This window comes from Athene cunicularia (genome assembly GCF_003259725.1).
Source record: "Athene cunicularia isolate RWA chromosome 10 unlocalized genomic scaffold, athCun1 chr10_part1, whole genome shotgun sequence".
Taxonomy (NCBI): Eukaryota; Metazoa; Chordata; class Aves; order Strigiformes; family Strigidae; genus Athene; species Athene cunicularia.
This window is the reverse complement of record NW_020799112.1, coordinates 6,397,999-6,418,196: the sequence shown is the minus strand read 5'-3', so window position 1 is coordinate 6,418,196 and position 20,198 is coordinate 6,397,999. Positions and strand designations below refer to the sequence as shown.

Sequence of the window (20,198 nt, the reverse complement as noted above, 5' to 3'; positions counted from 1 at the left end):
GGCCATTGGTGTTTTCTCCCTAATAACAGTTAATCCTAAAGCCTGTGATTTTATTGTGCTTATGCTGAAGTCCTTTGGTGTGAATTTCTGTGACTTCATTTCAAGCCCTTACAAAACAGTAGTTTGTGGTAGGTGGTTACGTATTTAAAGGAAGTTTCAATTTTCTGGTTTTTAGCTCAGTAATTAAAATGATGAATAAAGTGTGTATGAACAAGATGAAACACTCTCATTCCAAAGTTAATATGTCTTACTGCTTTTTTATAACTGTGAGTTTAAAGATATTGTATCTGTGAAAGCAAAGTTCTTTAGGAATTCACCTTATTGCCTGATTTCCTACGCAGGCTGCTGTCAGTCATGTAGTACTTCCCTTCCAGACCTAAGATTACGTTGAGTTTTTGCTGTTAATGCAGGTATTATTAAATGTATTACAGCTGGATTCTGGCTGTGATTGACTTTTCTATGGCTTTTCTACAGCTGATTCTGGAAGGCAACTGATAGTAGAGAGGAATTCAGTTATAACTGTGTTTTCAAAGGTGGAGAAACTCTATGGCTATGGCTCACCATTAGAGCAAATCGGTAGTATTCCAGTTTTGCTTTTGATTTGCTGTGACAGGAGGTACAAATTGCGTTTTGAAGGGCAAATTTTCAGAAGAGTGAATACACTTGCAGTGAGTGTTCTCTGGTTATAAAGCACCCAGTTCTGCCCCCTCTCCCATCACTGATAGAGGACTCATGCCATTGTCATATTTTGGTTTAGATTCTATCTCATTCCAGAGGTTTTCTTTGCTTCTGTGAGGTAATTAATTGCATGTACTAACAGATGTTCTAAATTGCTTTGTTAAATGATTGTTTCTACAGTAGAGTTATCAAAGTGATGAATCAATCACCATTTTTTTTCCTTATTCCAGTGTAATACCATCTGACTGCTTGATAGCAGCAGTCAGCTTGATAGAAAACAAAGAAAATGAATTTTTAGGACAAGTTGATTTTTCAGTATATTAACGTATGCTTTATTTCATATGATGTTCTCACTGAGCTATATCCTAAAATTATATTTTTGGAATAAAAAATATATTAATAAATTCAATTAAACATTCAGATTAGAAAAAAAAACAACCCTCAGATTTTGTAATACAGCTCTTATTTTAATGTGTTCTGTAGGTTTTTGGACATAGTCCCAGATTTAGAGAGCATGCATTTTTATGTAGTCACTTTTCAGAAAAGCGGTGCACTTAAAAATGTTGGTCGTGTCCTCCTAAGACTCTTCAGCAAAAAAAGAAAAGGATAATGTGTAGCAGTGCTGAATGTGATTTGCTTTTATTTCATTTTTTGTAATTTATCTTACATATTACCTTCTGGTAATATTCATATTGAGAGACAGTCATTTTACCAGTGTCTCTTCCCTTGCCATCAGTCACTCATCAATCAAAACCCCCCTGCCATTTACATATCTCAGCAGGCAGTTGCAAACTGGTGATGGAGAGAGATATAGGAAAGAGGTAAAGATGTGAGAAGAGAGTTTCAAAGGTTGCGTATGCCCAAAAGGTGGTTAAGGAGAAGGGGAAGGCTCTGAAGCCTGAGGCACTCGGGTTTCATAACGGTTTTCATGTTGTCTGAGCTCGTGGGCATGTAAGTGGATATTTGGGAATGCAATGAGGTTTTGAGGAGGATGGCAGGTACCCTCTTTTCATAACGAATTTTATATGTAGAAACCTATGGAATAAGCAAGATATCTATGTTTTTTTGTGGGAAAGGAGCTTTATTTAGACAATCTTCCTATGCTGTGTCAAACTTCATCTCCTTTCTGGAGGAAGGCTGATCCTTTCTGCTTCTTCCCTAGCACAGCCAGGAGCTGCTATCACTACAGTTGGTAGAAACTAAAGTGTAGAATGGAAATACTGAAATACAAGATTCAGATAATATTATTAATAAATTTCACAATCATGTAGTCACCAAAGTAGTCTGTAAATTACACTTACTTGCAAAAATAACAGTTTGGGGAGCTTACCTTCATCAGCTAAAGTCTAAAAGCAATTCCATTAGAGAAATAAAGATGTTTTGAAAGATCACATGGCATGTAAGATGTCCAAAAAAAGGTATTTGGGATCCCTTTACAGAGCCATGGTTAAGGATTCTAAAAGAATGGCACTGCAAATTATTAAGCTGTCATTTTGCTGGAGAGAGGCTGTTACTGTGTGATTGGATTTGGCTAACTTGTCAGTGCTTGATAGAACACAGCAATCCAAATCGTGACTTCTGTCCTCTTACAAGTTCAGGGCTTCCAGACAGCACTTCAGGATATTTAAACGGCCCTTTACACAACCTGGTCTCAGAGTCTTTTTACCTGTCTAGACAGTGGCCTGATTTTAGCGACAGTTACAGGTATCTCACCTGTGCGCCATCCACAAAAAACAGTATGCAGAAACTGCCCCTGAGGCTGACTACTCAGTAGTGGGGCCTCTGCCAGGTCATGTTTCCATTATTCTGGAAACATGCAAAAAGGAAAAAGAAAAAAAAAATTACATACCTGTAGGTATACATATTCTGTTTGTATAGTCAGCAGTGCTTGCTTGTGTACTTGAAAGCACCAGGAAACCTAACTTCTGAATTAGTTTGATATTTGTGGGTAGCAACATCTTTTCTGTAGCTACACTGCTTAGGGAGGTGTGGAGTTTATGTAGTTATGGCATCAGGAAAACAATGGCAATGTTGGTTAAACCTGGAACATGTTAAATCCTTTCACGCAACCAGCTCAGAAAATTCATGTTTTCTATGAACTGCTAAGAACACATCCCATACGGGTGTCTTCCAGTCTGACAAGTAGACATAAACCCAAAGGGGAGGTATTTCGGCTTAATTAGACTTAATGCAGGTAAGCAAGGGGAGGAGACAAGGAATATCTCTTCTGTTTCTGTTCAGCCACCCCTAACATAAATAGTTCTGTGATCTATCGCTGTTTTAGATCTGAGAGCACAAAGTCATTTTTTGCCAAAATTCAAAATGAAATTAAATGTGTGTGTAGTGTAAAAATGGCATTTTTTTCTGAAACATTTCTACTACCTCTATAATAGACCTTACTACTGTCATACTGGGATATCTTCGATTTCATTTTGAGCTAAGGTTTGAAAGATTTGCTTCTTTTGGATATGCAAGATGAAACTAAAATGGTTTATCCTATACTCACATTATGGTACTATTAGTTAATACTTGGTTTTCACCAGATAGTTTTCAGTTGTTATGCTGAGAAAGCACAGCAGAGAATGCACACTATTTTGAAATCCAGTTGATAAATATTTAAGAGCATCTACCAGAGTAGGGTGCAACCCCTCAATAGGACATAATTAGGTTCACTGAACCCCCCTTTTAAGGTCATAAGGCTCATACAGTGATTTTTGCCTCTGTTGATGTCCAAATGTCTATCCGGATGTCTGTGTCTAGTGATGTCTATCACTAACATTTCATGGAATTCTGTAGTTAAATCATATTTAATCTCACGAATAGTACAAGCAATTTCTGCCTCCTGACTGAGATAGCTGTTTTGTCCAGATTATTTGTTGTTATATTTCTTCTTTCATTTGTAACCTTCATTCCTCCAAATACCTCAGTGAGTCCTCCACGGTTAAAGGATCAGCCTATTATCTTTGTTTGCATCGCATTTGTAAGGATCCTACTAGTAGAAAATGAAAAAGCCAGTCAACACATGTGCCATTTAACCTGGACAACACACCTCCATTTCTTGGCAGTCTCCACTTCTCAGTTTGTCGATTTGTGCATGAAAAGGGCTATACCTGACACCACTTATAATTTTGGCTTACCAGAATCAGTTTCATGAACGTTGGTTTCTTGAATGCAGCAGCTACTTGAGTTTGCTGCTAGTGTGCATTCTTAGGGCTCAATATAAGTGAAAACAATGTTGTTTATAATACTGTCTCTCTGAGAAATGTTGACACGGGATGACTGTTTCACAAAGGGCTAAACCCCAATATTCGCATCTTCTGTTCCACACACAGCCACATTTTTGTGCAATTCATCTAACATACCTTTCACCATTTTAGTGGGTTAAGAGGTTGATGTTCCAGAGTCTTTGTATGGCTGAAGAATTACATTAATTTTGTTCTTATACTCCGTTTCCATTCTGAAGATCTCCAGCTGAGACATTTTACAAGACCACACATTTAAGCAGTTTACTTCTGAGTCAGTTTTGAACTCTCGGGGATGTGTGAGTCTGCTTATTTCAAAAATTTACAGGATCACAAAGGTGGCTGTGACTTTTATGGAGGAGAAAGCATATGAAGTATGGAAGGGTTTCTATGAGATGGCAACCCCAACTGAAGATGGGGTAAACTCCCCATAGATATAAAGGAAAGGTTTAATTTTAGTATACTTTTTGCTTTATGGTTGTTTCTTTTGGAAAATATGTGGTTTTAAAACTTCTGTTGCAAAGTATTATTTTAATTGTGCTAATAAAGGCAGAACTTTGAGGTGCAGTAGCACAGAAACAATACTAAAATAGTAATACTGAAACCACCTTAACTCAGTAAAAGAAGAAAAAATAGATTTTCTTTCTTTAAGTAAGACATGGATGGTAGTGTGAATAAGATTGGAGAATGCACAAGTATCCTTTGTGGGACCAGAGTGTAAGTCAAAGGTGTCCGTTATTAAAGAGGGAAGATGTGATAAACATCACAGGTAGGTAATGAGACAATTAATTTGGTAATAAGTTTTAATAAAAATGAAATACTACAACCATTAAATTTTGCCTTTTAAATAAATCAGTATTAAATTCAAATTCAGCTTTTGAGATCTACCGAGGGACCTACTTGGGAAAATAACTGGCCACAGAGAAATAGCTCACAATACTGTATAAGTCCTATGGGTATATATCTCAATTCATCTAGGCTTGCTTCCAGGCAACTCTGACAGCAGCTTCCACTCTTAAAGGGATCTGTGTCCTCTGCGATTAGTGAGTTAAGGTGTAGCAAGAAAATTGAGTACGTAACCTGCAGAAGAATAATTCTACATAGTACATTATACCTATTAGAGCATTAATTACTTTAGAAACATGCTGAAGAATTGGATTTTTGTCTTAAAAAGATGAAAATACCCAGAAAAATACCAAGTAAAATAAAACTGTTTCAGCCGTTTGTGAACAGCAGTGAAACATATTTCACACCATTACAGATTCATGTGTTGTGTTTTCTGATTCGTGTAGTTCTTGCAGATATCAACGAAAAACCTGTCACTAAAGCTCCTTGCTTTTGTATTTAATATAGATTTCCTGCTTCTTTAGACCCCTATAAATGTAGCTGTCTGTGGTGAAGTGCTGTGGAGAGTTAAGATTATCCCTGGTGTGGTTACTGCTTTTTCACAGACATTTCCTAAAGGACATCTTAATTGTCAATGTGTTCCAGCTGGAATCTGCATAAGCACCTACACTTTCTGGCAGCGTGTTTGGCTGTGGAGGGTGTTAGGTCTTGAAAGCCTGTTCCTGCTCACTTGCTATCTATAGTTGATTAAATTAGTGTCCTGTGAATTACTTGATTACTTGTTCTGCGGGGCACAGGGAGGAAATTCCCTCAAAATGGTAAATTGCCTAAGGCTGATTAATGTTGGGGAGGGGGGGTGTGAAGCAGAGGGAGAGGTTCAGTTCTTGGTTTGTGGGCTGATTCCTGTTTGAGTTAAAACAGACTTTAGGACAAAAAAAACCCAATGAAAACAAAGAAAGAAGTAGCCTTGCTTTCAGAAATACTTAGTGATGGTGAGGATATCACAATCATTGCTCAGCTGTTACCTTCACTGTGAAAAATTTAAAGCTAGCATCTTTTCCAAATGTGTTTAGCTTTGCTATCTTCTGGTTTTGGCTGATAGATGTCTGCTCTTGTTCTTTATGAAATACATAAAATTCTGCATCACTGCATTTGAAACATTCTAGTTGTATTTTCTCCTGAAAAAATATAGCAGTAGGAACAATACTCTAACTACTGTGTGTTTAGCCTGGGAAAGAAGTCTGTTGAAAGAGGTCAGTTGTTACTGTGGCCAGTAATCCCTGCTCTACATAACATGTAATGCTGAATAGCAAACTGAGTTCAGCTACCCATGCATGGCAAAAATCTCAAACCACAGCAAAGAAGTCGTGATCATTGTGTGTGTTCAGTCTGGGACACTGCTGCGGCTCAGGGTACTTGCAGAGTCAACTTACTTTGTCTGTTGTTTCACAATAGCTAGCAATGAATAAAAATGAAAGCGATTGGTTTGACACTGTTTGGTGAGGCTTTCTAGAAATACTGGTAGAGAAGGAAAAAATGACTAAAAATGAAAAGCATTAAAAGATTTTACTCTGTGCTCTGAAGTATGAAAGGAAGGAATTGGGAGAAAAAAAAATAATCCTTTCTCTCTCTGTTCATGTATTACGAAATGGGTTTGGCTTATTCCTTGTTTTTTATAAATGTGAGATAGGTGTAATTGAGAATAAGGTAATGTTGCTTCTATCCTTACTTAGTAGCAGGATGAAAAGGGTAGTAGTTCTGCAGAATCTGGGGTTATGTTGGATAAAATCAATGATGTACTGTTGCAAAAAACCTCAGTCATCACTGCAGGATGTGTAAGGATGAGTATAGCTTGTAAAGCACAAGAAATAATCTTTACCCTATAGCCAGCATTTGCAAGGCCTTGGTTGTGCCCAGTGTAGGATTCTTCATTTGAGGAAAAATGTGGACCAACTTGTGGTGAACCAAATGAACTGAATGAAAATTATGAGAGGCCTAGGAAATTGGTCTCAGTCAAGGTTTGGGGGAAATGGGGTTAATACATCATGGAGTAAAGGAGGAAGAGACTTCAAGCATGATAATAGATTTTAAAGGTGTAAAAGCCTGCTCTGTAATAGCCCATTCTTAGATGATGTGGAAGAAAAGGAGGAATGGTTTTCAACTGTGGGATGGATGTTTGATAGTAAAAACCAGGACACTGATAGTAAAAAGAAGCATTGGAATAGTGGGATGAAGCTGTGGAATCTTTAGGAACAGATCAAAGAAACATCTGAGTGATACAGGCACAGCTGATTCTATCATGAGACATGTCAGTTATATGAGGGTCTTAAAGACACTTTGGATCCCAAGGTACAACTTTGATGTACATTTTATTGTTTAGCATAAATGGTATTAAGTCATACATTCAGATTAGCTAAATCTTTTGGTTCTAAATGGCTGTAGTAAGCAATGAATAAAGTTTCTTATTGCTAGGAAATCGCCCTATTTCTACCCTAGATCTTGTTTCTGCCTTAGTGTTCTTTACCTAGGTTTAAATATGGAAAGCAGAACATGCAGGATCTCAGTCTCTTTTTGTGCCACCCTTAAGTAATTGCATCTCTAGGGATTTACTTTCCTGTTTACCTCTATTTGAATGCTCTAAGTTGGTCCATATGACTTTGTATTTGAATGAGTCCTCTATATCACCTTCTGTATGTGAGTTAGAGATTGGCTTTTCCAGTATTTTGCTGTTGATGCTGTTGATTCACTATTCCCCTGGCTGAGGGTCTGGCCAGGAAGACGGAAAACTACAGACCAAATCAGCAAGAACAAATCTGGCTCAGTGTAAGTGATGAAATGACTAGAACTTGTTGGCCCATTTCATGTCTGCCTGGTTCCCATGGCTGGCATTTCCATCTTCAAATGAAGGTCACTTGAGGAGCACGCAGTGGTAGGGCAGGAGTAAATCTGCACCTTTCTAACGCTTTTTTGGTACTGTTGGAAAAAAACAAGCAGGCATTGCATTGATTTTATAGCATGGAAGTTATTTTATGCAGTGGCAGTGACTGAAATACCCTTTTAAACTTAAATCTGCAGATTGTTCATTACGCAGTGGGTGTTTTTACTCATGATATATTAACAATTTTGGTTTTGTTTTTCATCTGTTCTCTGTGATGCTTTTTCTCAAATACTTCTACTGGCTGTTCAGAATACTAACTGAGCCACATAATGGTCACAAGTACAACAGCTATGCAATTGCTGTAGAAGGATTGTAGTAGTTTTGAAACGTCACCAGCATGCTAAATCGGTGTTCCTTTTCGCTGGCTGTTGGGAAAGTAAATTAAAAATCCAGTGATTGGAAGAGATGGATGCTTTTTTTTAAATTATACCTTTGCTATAAAAATGTTTCTTTTTAAATCAAATGTTTCTTTTATTGTCTCATACTTATTAAACAGAAATATTTTATATTCTATTTTAAATGTTTTGGGTTTTTTAAAAAATAATGTATCCATATACACTTACTTCATTAGCACCAGCTGAAATGCCCGAATGTAGTCACTGCTTTTCTCTTGTATCTAAAAATGTTTCAGATGCATAGAGTGTCTGATACAGGATAAAATTCTCTGTTTCATGCTAGAGTTCCCATTGAATTTTTTAACACACAAACCAAAGTTGTAGGGTTGAACTACTGAAAGCAGTGAATCAGAAGTCTGTTTCGTGGTATCTCTCTTGTGATAGCTACAGCTTGGAGTCCAGTGGGAAAGAAGTAATTTGTCTTTCCTTTCAGGGAACTGGAACGCTTGAAATACCAATACTTCTGAGGAAATCTTTGGTACCAAATGTATTGTGAGAAGTACGGAAGTGAAGATGTTTGTTTCTGTAATTGTTCCCTTGCCAGACTGGTTTAAAAAAGTTATGAGCTGAATGGGTTCTACATAGTTAATTGAGACCATATCAATTGATAGCAGTTGACAGTGTTTATTAACAAACTGCTAAAAATATTTCCTGTCCTTTGTGTCCCTGAGATAAGAGATGATATTCTGATGCATGTCTTTTCACAGGACCTGTTGTTCAGTGTGTGCGCTCTCAATATCATCTCCACCATTGTCTGTGCTTTGGCAACAGCAATGTGTTGCATGCAGATGGTTTCTTCTGATCTCCTGCAAATGGTGAGTATGTTTCAGTGACAACACAGGATACTGTCCAACATAATGTATTGTCCTTACTTGTTTGTACCTACTCTTTGCTTAAACTTATGCCAATGTGTGTGTCTTTGTGTAGTGTTAGAACGTGTGTGTGCATGGGTGTATTTTTTTATCTGCATGCATCTATATAAATTTAGCATACAGATGTATGCACTATGAATAGCTGCTGTGTTTAAAGTGTTTACATATTATATTAGGGAGATATAATAAGGATTTTGCAATTAGAAGTGTTATTTTTGTTAATGAGGTTATTAATGAGGTTCAGTTATATATACACACATTACATTTTCTGTCATTACATGTTTATTCTCTTCAGTTTCCACACTTTAAAGAACAACTACCTAGCTTTGAGATACTATTTTTCACTACTTTTCTGGTATGAGAACTATGGAGTATATGAACTACGAGTTCAAAACTGGAACTTTTCACAGCCCTGTGCCAATAGCAGTGTTTTCATAAGGGAAACATGTTCAGCTTCAGAGTAGCACTTGTGTTTAAAACAAGAGGGAAGAGGTTCATTAGTCTTCTGCATAGCCAGCTGCCCTACAGGATACTGTCTTGTTTTGGTTGGACAAAGACAGCTTTCCTATCCCAAATGAACGCTGTGATTCTCAAGGTTCCAATGTAATGTTGAAACAAAAAAAGAAAAATTTAAAATCCTTTGTATTTTGCAGGTCATGCATACTGTTTCTAACTCAGCTCTATTACTGCCCAATCTAGGAAATTATCATCCATTTAATAAGGGAGGGCAAGTGCACAAACCTAATACCAGACATTTGTAAATGTCTCGTATTTTAAAAATTTGCATAGATGGAATACTTGCCCATCAAGTTAGCTGCAAATCGTTTACACAACAGAGAATTGTCTGTAACCTGCCATGCAGGCCTGTGGTTGATTTAAAAATAAATAGCAATACACTAGCTGCCATGGATATTGATTTAAGTCCATGAATTCCAGAGATAAGACTTCTTTCTAGACAGATGTTCCTGTCACTGGGTTACAAACTCAGGTAAAGAATATCCTCAATCTGTGATCTGGTGGTTACTTCACATAGTAGTGCATATAGTAAGTTAGCCACAAATGTCTACATAATGCCTATAAATGGTGCATAAATGTGTTTTTTCATATGTCACTCTGTATTCATATTGTGAATGCTTGTGGAGGCTTATAAACAGTGCTTATTTAATAATCAGTTTGGATGTCAAACAGAACTGACAAAAATAATCATTTCAGCTGATGACACATTGCATTTTAAACGTTAAAGGATTTTTACCATATTGTAGGTATTCTTTCTTTTCATACACACACACATGACTCCCCCCACAACCCCCAATATTTTCTGCAAGAATGCCCATTGACTAGGGATCTTTTTCACCTTGCAGTGATGAGAGGGAGATGAAGTGATCATCCTACCTGGAAAGATCTGTCTGTTTAGTGTAACAGTGGTAGCAGTGATCCACAAGTGTAACCATATATATTCCAGGAATCATAACCTACCCTAAATTTTATGGTATTTAGCAGTGTAAGAGGAATGAAAATGTATAGATGACAATGACCAATAATGATATTAAAGTGCTTCTCATGGGCATGTGCAAGAACCAGTAATCTCAATAGGAAGTTAAATACCTTAAAAGCACATAATTACTTTCTCTGCCACTCCATTTTTCTTCTTTAAAATTCTTTCTTTACTACCTAGTGATGCTGCCCTTATATCAATTTCTTTTTGCTTCCTGTTCTTTGTGCTTCCAGCTTTCTGTCTTCCAGCTTAGTTGTCCATTCTCCCACACTTTCAGCTCCATTGACAGGAATTTTCTTCCCTCTCCACAGAGGAAAGGAATTATATCTTTCTTTCTGCTCAATCCTAGTCTTTTCTTGTTTATCGTTAAGTTTTTCCCTTGTGTTTTTCAAGTTGCTGAGCCAGATTCCTACCGGGACTAAGTGAGCATAATTTACCCAGGGCTACGCTGACTTAGACCAGCTGAACTCTGACCTGAAGATTCCTTTTTCTTTCACTATTTTCAGTCTATTGTCCCATGATCTGCAGTTCCCTTTAGCTCTACTGCACCCAGAAATCTGATTTACTCCTTTTTTTCTTGCTTGTTAATGTCTGATTTGTGCTTTTTCCTTTTCACTGAGGCATGCATCTTCTCTTGGTAGCATTGTACCATGCTTGAAGTTTGAGATAGCAGCAGCAAGAGATGCCACCCCTCTCAGATGCAAAGGTTTTAATTATCATACTGATTCTTTGACTCTACTCTTACAGTATTCAAGAGCTATGTAGGCTCTCCTAGTGGAAGAAGAGGCATAAAAATATAATTCCTAGCCATCAAAAGTATTATGCAATGGGAAACATCCTCACTGGACATCATTAGGTTATCATTAGATCATCAGTTTCGTGATTCATGAGCTGTGTTAGTGTTCTTGTCTCAGAAATTAATCAGTTAGAATGGTGTATTTTTGCATATTTCAAATAATTTCAAGTTTTCTTCTGTCATGAAACTGTTCTACGTGCTTCAGTTTTATTGCCTAGCAACATAGAACTGGCATATAATACAGTCTCAAGAAAATCTGCAACAACAAGTATCTGCTTTCTTGTTAACTTTTGCATACAGTGAGGATCTGATTTGTACAAGCAAGCTGACAGTATTTTATTGGAAACTGCTACCTTCTGAGGTACCAATCTCTTAGTAAAAATGCCCTGAAAAATACAAACACAAGCTGTCTAGTAGTAAGCACAGATTAAATTTTCCAATTAATTTGAAGAGGTTTTTTTGGTTAAAAAATCCCACTAAACAAACATTTGGTTTCAAGCATTAAGGAAAAAATGCTGCAAAATATTGCAAATTACTTTTATTACATTATATTTTGGTTTCCTTTAGGTTTTACTTTTGTACTGTTGTATAGGACACAAATGTATTTTCCTAGTTTTGAGTTGACTGTTTCAGTAAGTACCCCAGATTTTTCACCTCACTTTAACCTTTCTCACCCTGTTAGGTACACATAGTTGCTCAGGAAAAAAAAAGCCAACTACCAATTGTACTAAAGCCGCAAGAGTATGTGATACCACAGTTACAGGTTGAAATAGCATTTGTTATGTGTTTCACTACTTCAGACACTCGAAGGCTGCACTCGGTTACAGGGCTTCCCAGAATTGTTCTTTCCGTGTAGTACACACCTCTCCAGCAGGTAAATGTGAATCAAATCAGATTATATCAAGCTTCTGTAATGTGAAGAAACATCTCTTAATAACGAAGCTGTCACTTCCATGATATTTCATTTGTTGCCTAAAGCAGTTTCAGTTTGCATCATCTGATGAATGGCTAGTGCAAAAAAAAAAAATTACTGTTTTCTTCAAAAGGTAGCTGCCTGAATTACACAAAGAATTACGAGAAATTATGCCCAAGCTAAAGCATGAAGTACACCTATTCCAGTCCTTCTTCTACTCCAAATATGTTTATATAGTAATTATCCTTGAAGTAATGGCACTGATATCATTCAGTGTATTCTGATGTTATCACCATCACTGTTAGTAACTGTTCTTCATGTTACGTGATATCTAAAACAATCTGTTATTTTGTAAAAAAAATAAGGTAATGATGACACATGCAAGCTGTAACATTTAATTACTGTTTTCATCAGCCATAATGGTAATTCAGCATGACATTAACTTAATAGGCTGTAGTTAATATTTCTACCCAAACCCTCAAATAAAGCACCTCTGTATAAGGATAATATATTGATGGCACTGCTTAACCCTTTATCCTGGTGAAATAGTAATAAAAAAAACCCTTCAGGGTGAAGCTTCACATTAAGTGAGAATTGATCTTAAGTTATTACAAATGTTTTATTATTTAACCTAATTATATCAAAACCTAAATATTACATTTTTTAGTACAAAGCTCACTTAAACGTACCGAAAAGCCCAGATTCCAATCCTGTTAGAAATATGCATTGCTAATGATGTACATCCATAGAAACAACCTAAATGTAAATATGGTTGGATAAATATTCCCTGCACCTCCACCACAAAAAAGCTAAAATAGAAACCTTTGGTGCAGGAAATTTTTTGTAATTTTTAAAAAATGTACCATTTTCCACTTCGCATTTTATTGGTAGAATAAATAAATATTTCATAATTAAGACTTTTAAAAATATGCCCAGTATTTCAGGAAAGATGTAGTGTCACAGACCAGTCCCTCTGGCTTATCATGGTTATAGGAGCAGCAACTGAAAACAACGGAGCAGAAAAAATTGAATCTGTGTTTTCCGTACAAAAAAATCTTCTGTGTTGCAATTTCCTTTTAAGATCAGGGACAAGTTAGAAGAGTGAGCCGTGATCCTTCGGTACTTGCAGACAATTAGCGTTTGCATTTCCCTCCAGGAGATACTGATGCCAGTGTTTCAGAAGAGAAAAAAGCAACCTGTCCAGGAGGAGGACAGTTAACTGAAGACAGAATTATAGGCCCAAGTATATCGCAAAGAGCTTTTAGTATAGATAACATGCCAATATTTAATTATATGCAATTAGAAATTTTTATTTCCCATTCCCAAGAATTAGCATATTTTTATAAATGACATCTAGATAGTGAAATGAGGATAATGAACCCTGGAGTCTCCAAAGGGCTCATTTCAAAGTTACAGAGGAAATTTATTTAATGTGATATGGAAGGCAGAGGTGGTAATTACATGCAGATATGGGAAATAATCTAAATAGGAAGATTCCCTTAGAGCACTAGCCGTGTACTATGGCAATTACTGTTCAGGTATGTCAGTTGGTAAGCAGTGACTCCCAGCACTGTCACGTACATGGGGTCTGCAGTGCTGATCAGCTGCAGAATGTGTAGAAGAGAGGATGTCTTTGTTGATGTTTAGGGGGGATGTTCCATATCTGGAAATACCGATGAAGAGGTCTTAGTCTCACAAATCTTGAGTAGAAGGGATTTACCACACTGTATCTCATTGGGTAACTGTTTCATTAGAGAGTTATATTTACAGTTCTTATCTGCTGGTTTCTTCAGTTCCTTAACTGAGACTCCTCTATCAGCTTTTATTTAAATATTCAGCATATTTAGGACATAACTAATAAACTCCAATCATTCTGGCCATTTCATTGACCAAGTTTTAGATGACCTCTCAGTGAAGAGCCGGAAATTTGGTCTGACAATAAAAAAAGAGACTGAGTTTGACAATCTTATTCATATCTGTCTGATGGTGTTTATTTCACCTTGAAGAGCTAAAACCTGAGAGAAGAGTTCTGTTCTTCTACAAAGCACTGTCTTCTTCACTGGAAAGCGACAGCATATGTGTCTTGCTACAGGTTCTAAGCTTGCTGAGAAGGGCCCCGGTGTGCAGCCCTGCAGTATTATGGCACATAGATCCTTGAGTGTAACCCCATTTTCAGAAAACTTTTACCTCTTCTGCTTCTACTGGAAGTGATGTGCTTCTGACATTGGTGTTTCTGATTCTCTGCTTGATAACAACTTGCTGCTGATGCTGTGGCTAACTTCTGTATTGAATTCAGGTCCAAGAAGTGGGTACAAAACCACAGCATTGTATGACGTTCTTGTTTACCCTGCTGCAGCCAGATAGTGTGTTTTATTCTTCCCTCAGAACTGTAAACTAAATAACAAATTAAGTAGTCCTCAGTATGAGATAAAGAAGAGGTCTGTTTAAATCAGGCTGTTTAACTCTGTCAAAGTGAGGTATGCCCAGTTAAAGCACACAAAATTCTGTGTGCCATGTGTGCTCTGTGTTGCGCATCCACTTAGCACATGCACCGATCTATGTATAATGCCTATACATAGACCGAGACTAGAGTAAGGCCATCTTTAGTCCAAGGATGAGAAAAAACCTGTGTGTGTATAATAGTTGGAGTGCCAAGCTTCAAACATAAGCTGGGTATTTGCTAAAAGAAGAGCACGTATTCTAGATCTGTATGTATTTCGCTGTCTGTTGGGCTTCTGAAAGCTCCCAGCATCCAACAGTTCCAGGTGGTCAACAGAAGTGGTTGAGTATTTGGGATTTCCAGAGCCAGGCGATATCTAGTTATGCCTAGTAAATATGTTTAAAATATCTATTGACAGCTATAAAGTTATGCAAAGCTTTTAACACTGTTGGCTATTTACAGTGTTTAGCTGTTGGTGCTATTTGCTGTTCATCCTTGTCTGCAACCATTTTCTACCCATTGCTTCTGTAGTGGCTACTGGTTTAAGCCTAAAAGCCTGGCTAGGAGACCTGCTTTGTGAGTTGTTCCATAGTGTGAGCTATAGTTTTTGAAATTACATTGAATGCAGCTTGATCTTGTTTATACTTGTGACTGAACAGACCATCCCCATTTTCAGTTTGGCAGTTCTTGTTGTTGCCTATCCTACTTGCCATCAGCGTTTTGAGAACAATTATTTAGTAACAACTGTCTGCAAATACCAAAAAAATGTGTTTCCTTGTAAAAGCATGTGTCAGTGTTCCTCGACCTAGTCCAGCTTTGTTAGCTGTTTGCATTTTCTTACTGTGTCTTTTTCTCACCTATGGACTTTGTATGAAGACTTTGCTGAGCTCCTGCCAGCCTTCACCATTTGAGATTAAGCCTTAAAGATTCTTAAAATGCATTTTCCTGTAGGACGAATAAACTTTTGCAGGCTAGCAGACATTATTAGATAGGGTGGTATGGAATAAAATATGATTTAATCCCCATGTAGTAGCTTTCTGATTGTTTTCTCAAGGATGTCTGTTCTTTGTGATAATCCCTTGTATTTGCTATTGTTTCATTTCCTGCTAGTATCCCTCTTACAGCCTTTCTCACTTTAATTTCTGTGCCTTCCAGCAGGATGATATCACACAGGTAAACTGTTGTTTATAAACACACCCCCCCAAACATGCATCTTTCCTGTCCGTTTTGCCACTCATTTTCAGCATTGGTCACGCAGAGTTTGTTGCCATGATTTGTATTCACAGTAAAGGTTCTGAAAGGGATGCAAATGGTTCTACTGTTAAACTGAACTGCATCTAAACGTTAGGTCTTTTCCTTCTTGAACCATAGCCTCTTCTACCCTGTGTAAAACCTTTCCCTTCTGTCACATCCCACAAAATGTATGCTGATAGTTCATTCACTGTAAAAGTGCTGTGTGTTTAATTGCCTTGTTCGGAGGAGTGTTAAGAGTATTGCTCCCTATATGTGACTGAATGAAACAAGCTCCAGGAAACTCAAGAACGGAAAAGATGGAGGTACATGTTCTCTGGTGCAAACCAAAGCTTGGGTTCCATGGCAGTGTATAGAAGTAGGCTGGGACACGGTAAAGAAAGCTGTAAGAGAAAATTGTTAGTTTTCAGACTGTGAAAATGACCCAAATTATCCACTCCACCAGGAAAATGAGTGTAGTCCTGAGTTTGGTGGAATTAAGTAGGGTACAAAATGTGAGCCAGGGTATGCAGATGCCAGGGTATGCAGGATATGTCTTTGTTACGATAAATTTTTATACAATTTTTAGGTCAATAAGCTGAAGCTTGTCTTGCTTCCTTTTTTCCTAAAAGATTCTTCAGTGTGTTTGGGATGGTAGCAGACTGATGACTGCTGATGATTTTATCACTTAGGGCAGAATTTTGATGTTTAACAGTTCATATTAAGGTAATGTTACAGTTTGGGAAATGGCTGTTGAAATATCAGGTGAATTTAGACCAAGTGACTGCAAAAATGTAGCTGTATTCTGTAAGACAAATGTGTACTTGAAATGTTATTACAGCATCACATCTCACATGAAAAGATGGTGATGAACTGCATCAGGAATTTTATGTAATGAAGAATAAATCAAGTAGATGCCTTTTATTCCTGTACCATCAGTAGACCAGAATGGCTGAAAGTCATTGATTGACTGTAAGATACATTGATGTAACATGTTCTGCAGAGGAGGTTCTTTGATAGTTACTTGTGAAAATATCTCTAGAAAGTAAGCAGCTAATAGTTCATTTTCACAAACAATTGAAATTGGTCCTCCTGACCCTCTGTTGTGTCACAGCTCTGACCTTTGAAATAACATACATAGTGTGTGTTTAGTAGAATTAAGATGTATCTCCACGTTTAAATACCAAAGACCATTATAATTTTATGGTAATGTAAATTCAGCATAACTGCACCAAGTTAAATTTGAAAAAGGGAAAAATATAAAACTGTGACATTAAAATTTAAGGTAGTTTACTTTCTATATGCTGGATCTCCAAAGTATAGCATTTTTCCTTTTATTTCACCTCTTAAGCCTTTATCATGGATTTAAATAAATAATAATGTAATTACACAACTGTAGAAAGACATTCATTCTCTTGTTCCAGTATAAAAATAAATGTGCCTTCAGCAAACTTTCTTAGGTCACTTCTTTTAAAAAGCAAAAGCTAAAGACTGAGTCATTTACTGATCCAAGAAAAGTGATATGACAGCAGAAGCTTGCCTGGAGAAGAAGGAATTCTGTGTTTTGGATTGTCTTTAGTCCCCCTTTTATCCATGGGGACGATACAAAGCCAGGTCAAGGTGACTGGGTTCCTTGTGATCTGCAGAATAGTCCATACTTGATCTTGAAGCAGTTTAAGCTTTTGCTAGATGACAGTGTTCCTGATATTGAAGGTATCAGAATGGCTTCTTGATATCACTGCTGTGCTAGAAGCTGTTCCTGTCACAAATTTTGACAGTAGTTCTCAGTATTATTACTTTTAATTATTTGGCATAGTTATTTTTTTGTTTGTTTTGAGATATTTATATGGGATAACTGTTTTTCTTCCTTTCATACCAGTATTTAAAACCTTTATACCACATTTAAGTGTGCAGTGTCTGTATCACCAAACCACAAATGGCTATTATATTTTACGAGAATAATACAGAATAGTTATAGATGGCCCCTGTTTTGGAAGTGAAAAATACATGGGCTATTTGTAGTTGCCTTATTCAAAATTTAATTAATATGTGGTAGCTTGTTTCTAGTTTGGTTTATTTGGGGTTTTGGGGGGTAGTGGGATTGGGGTTTTTTTTCTGTAAGCACAAGGTATTTCAGATTGGAAATTAAACCATGCAAATAGTAGTTGTATCTGGTGTTCATCAGTTATTAAAATACAGCTGATTGTGTAATGCTCTAATAAAATTGTATTACAAGGTAGAACTATTTATTGAAAAGCTATTTAATTTTAAATCTCTATATTCTGCATCCTAAGAGCGACTGACTTTGAGGCACAGACCTCTCTATGTCTCTAGTAAAAACTTGTGTTACATCTTGGCAATTTGACTCACACTCCTCACTGATCTGAAGTACTCTTAAGCTTCCAGAAGGGTCCTTTTCATTTCAGTGTGGATATTAATGACACCGTATATTGGTCAGGGTTGCTAATACTGCCCTATTATTAAAATTTTTATTATTGGTAATGATGTTTCTACCATCTGAAGGGACTTGACCTGTTCGTTTTCAGTTTCTGCCACAGAGGCCACATTCTACCAATCCTGACTGCATGACTCCACATGGAACTATCCTGCATCAGACCTTGGATTTTGATGAGTTCATACCGCCAATACCGCCTCCACCCTACTACCCACCAGAATACACCTGCACACCGGTGATAGAGGCACAGAGGTGATTCTTCTTCCCTGCAGTTGCAGTCATCACGTAGTTCTGAGCTACGGGCTGTGAAGCTCTTTGAAAGAATATGAAGCCAAGTAATGTCCTTCACTTACATTAGGTGCTTCTTTTCCAGAGAGGTTACATACATTTTTTGCAAACTGGTTAGGATGCATCTGAAAATATTTGTGTTAAAGCATTGCTGTAATAGAGAATTGACTGAACTTGAAGGATAACAATATCTGAACTTAAAGATCAGCTTATAGGTGATCCTTTCATAGTTGTTAATGTTATATTCTTGAAGTTGAATATGACATTTAATTTTCTAAGGAAATCATTGCAGTTAATGTATATTAGTGTGGACTATTGAAGGACATTAATGACTGCAAAAGAGAGTGGTAGAGATGGCTGGCATCCAAGATGAAATACAGTTTTTAAAGCTACCCTGTGAACGAGGGCTTCATTTTGGTTGTCTGATAAATTTATTCACTATAATACTTTGTAGTGTATTGGCTTTGAATTCGGAGAATGCTCTATATCACTGTGGTGTAGGTAATAGTTTGCCAAATAAATCCAATGCTATTTCTTAATGATTACGTTTGCTTGTTTGTGTCTGTAAACAGAGGTCTCCATTTGGACTTCCCTCATTCCCCATTCAGTGCTTTATATGAAGTAACCATTAACAGCCCAGGAATGCTGTATCCAGCTGAGCTGCCCCCTCCTTATGAGGCAGTAATTGGAGAGACACCTGCCAGTCAGGTAAGGAAAGCCAAAGGAAATTCTTTACACAGTCTTCAAATTTTCATGATGTGAAACAATTTTAGATAAATTTAATGATCTAAAATAATTTTGGGGTTAATTGTACTTTGGGGGAACAACCATTACAAAATACTTATATTCTTTAAACACATTTTTCAGACCATTCTCTTTAAAAGGGTTTAACTAAGCAATTTTCCTTAATCTGTATTCTCCTTATGTACTTGTGCATGTATGGGCAAATGCTTATGAAAGTGGTAATATTTCAGCTGATATCATCCATTAAAAAAGTTATACAATACTGGACTGTCAGTAACAAAAACCTAGAAGAATGGATTGGAATCACGGAGCACAGTGATTTTATTTATTTGAAATGGATAATGATGTTTTAAAATGAGATTACACTTCTTATTTCTATAGGTAACGAGAAATCTTGATTAGGAAGCAGGTTTATTTTCTGTAAAACCCCTACAGTTTTTTATATTTTTTTTATTCCAACTACTGATGATAGTGGATTTGCCACACTTTAACAGAGTACTTGTAGTTGGAGCTCAGTATGACAGTGTAGGTTTAATAAGGAAAAAGATAGCTGTGTGTTTTGTGACATGTAATGCTAATAACTTCGGTATATTTGTGTATGTGTGTGTATAGCATAGAGCTCGTGGGACATTTGGTTTTGCTCTGCGTGTGATCTGAGCTGAGTTAATTAGGAATTCCCATTTTAAACTCTATGTGTAGGTAGAACATGTACTTGAAAATTCCCAACAAAAATCTCTGTAAATAACCTCAGATTAACAAAGTTAAAAATACACATTTGCAGTCCCCCACTTATGTCAGATTTCAGATCATGTTCTGGAAAAGTACTGGGAGCATCTGGTAATAGTACAGGTTCTTACAATGCTATG

At 36.9% G+C, this 20,198-nt stretch overlaps 1 protein-coding gene across 4 annotated transcripts in view; it reads left to right on the top strand.

Annotated features, from left to right (window-relative positions):
• The window catches only part of LOC113483781 (protein FAM189A1-like), a 91,251-nt gene that overhangs the window by 43,849 nt on the left and 27,204 nt on the right, over nucleotides 1–20,198 (top strand). For 3 of the 4 annotated variants that reach the window (XR_003399089.1, XM_026855624.1, XM_026855623.1), the window contains exons 4-7: nucleotides 8,807–8,914; nucleotides 15,771–15,788; nucleotides 18,392–18,552; nucleotides 19,161–19,296. Coding sequence is in view for 3 of the 4 variants with exons in the window: in XM_026855624.1 (XP_026711425.1) it covers nucleotides 8,807–8,914; nucleotides 15,771–15,788; nucleotides 18,392–18,552; nucleotides 19,161–19,296 (423 nt within the window). In the remaining variant the exon portion in view is untranslated. The remainder of the gene's footprint in view (nucleotides 1–8,806; nucleotides 8,915–15,770; nucleotides 15,789–18,391; nucleotides 18,553–19,160; nucleotides 19,297–20,198) is intronic. The other variant, XM_026855625.1, reaches the window with a different exon arrangement.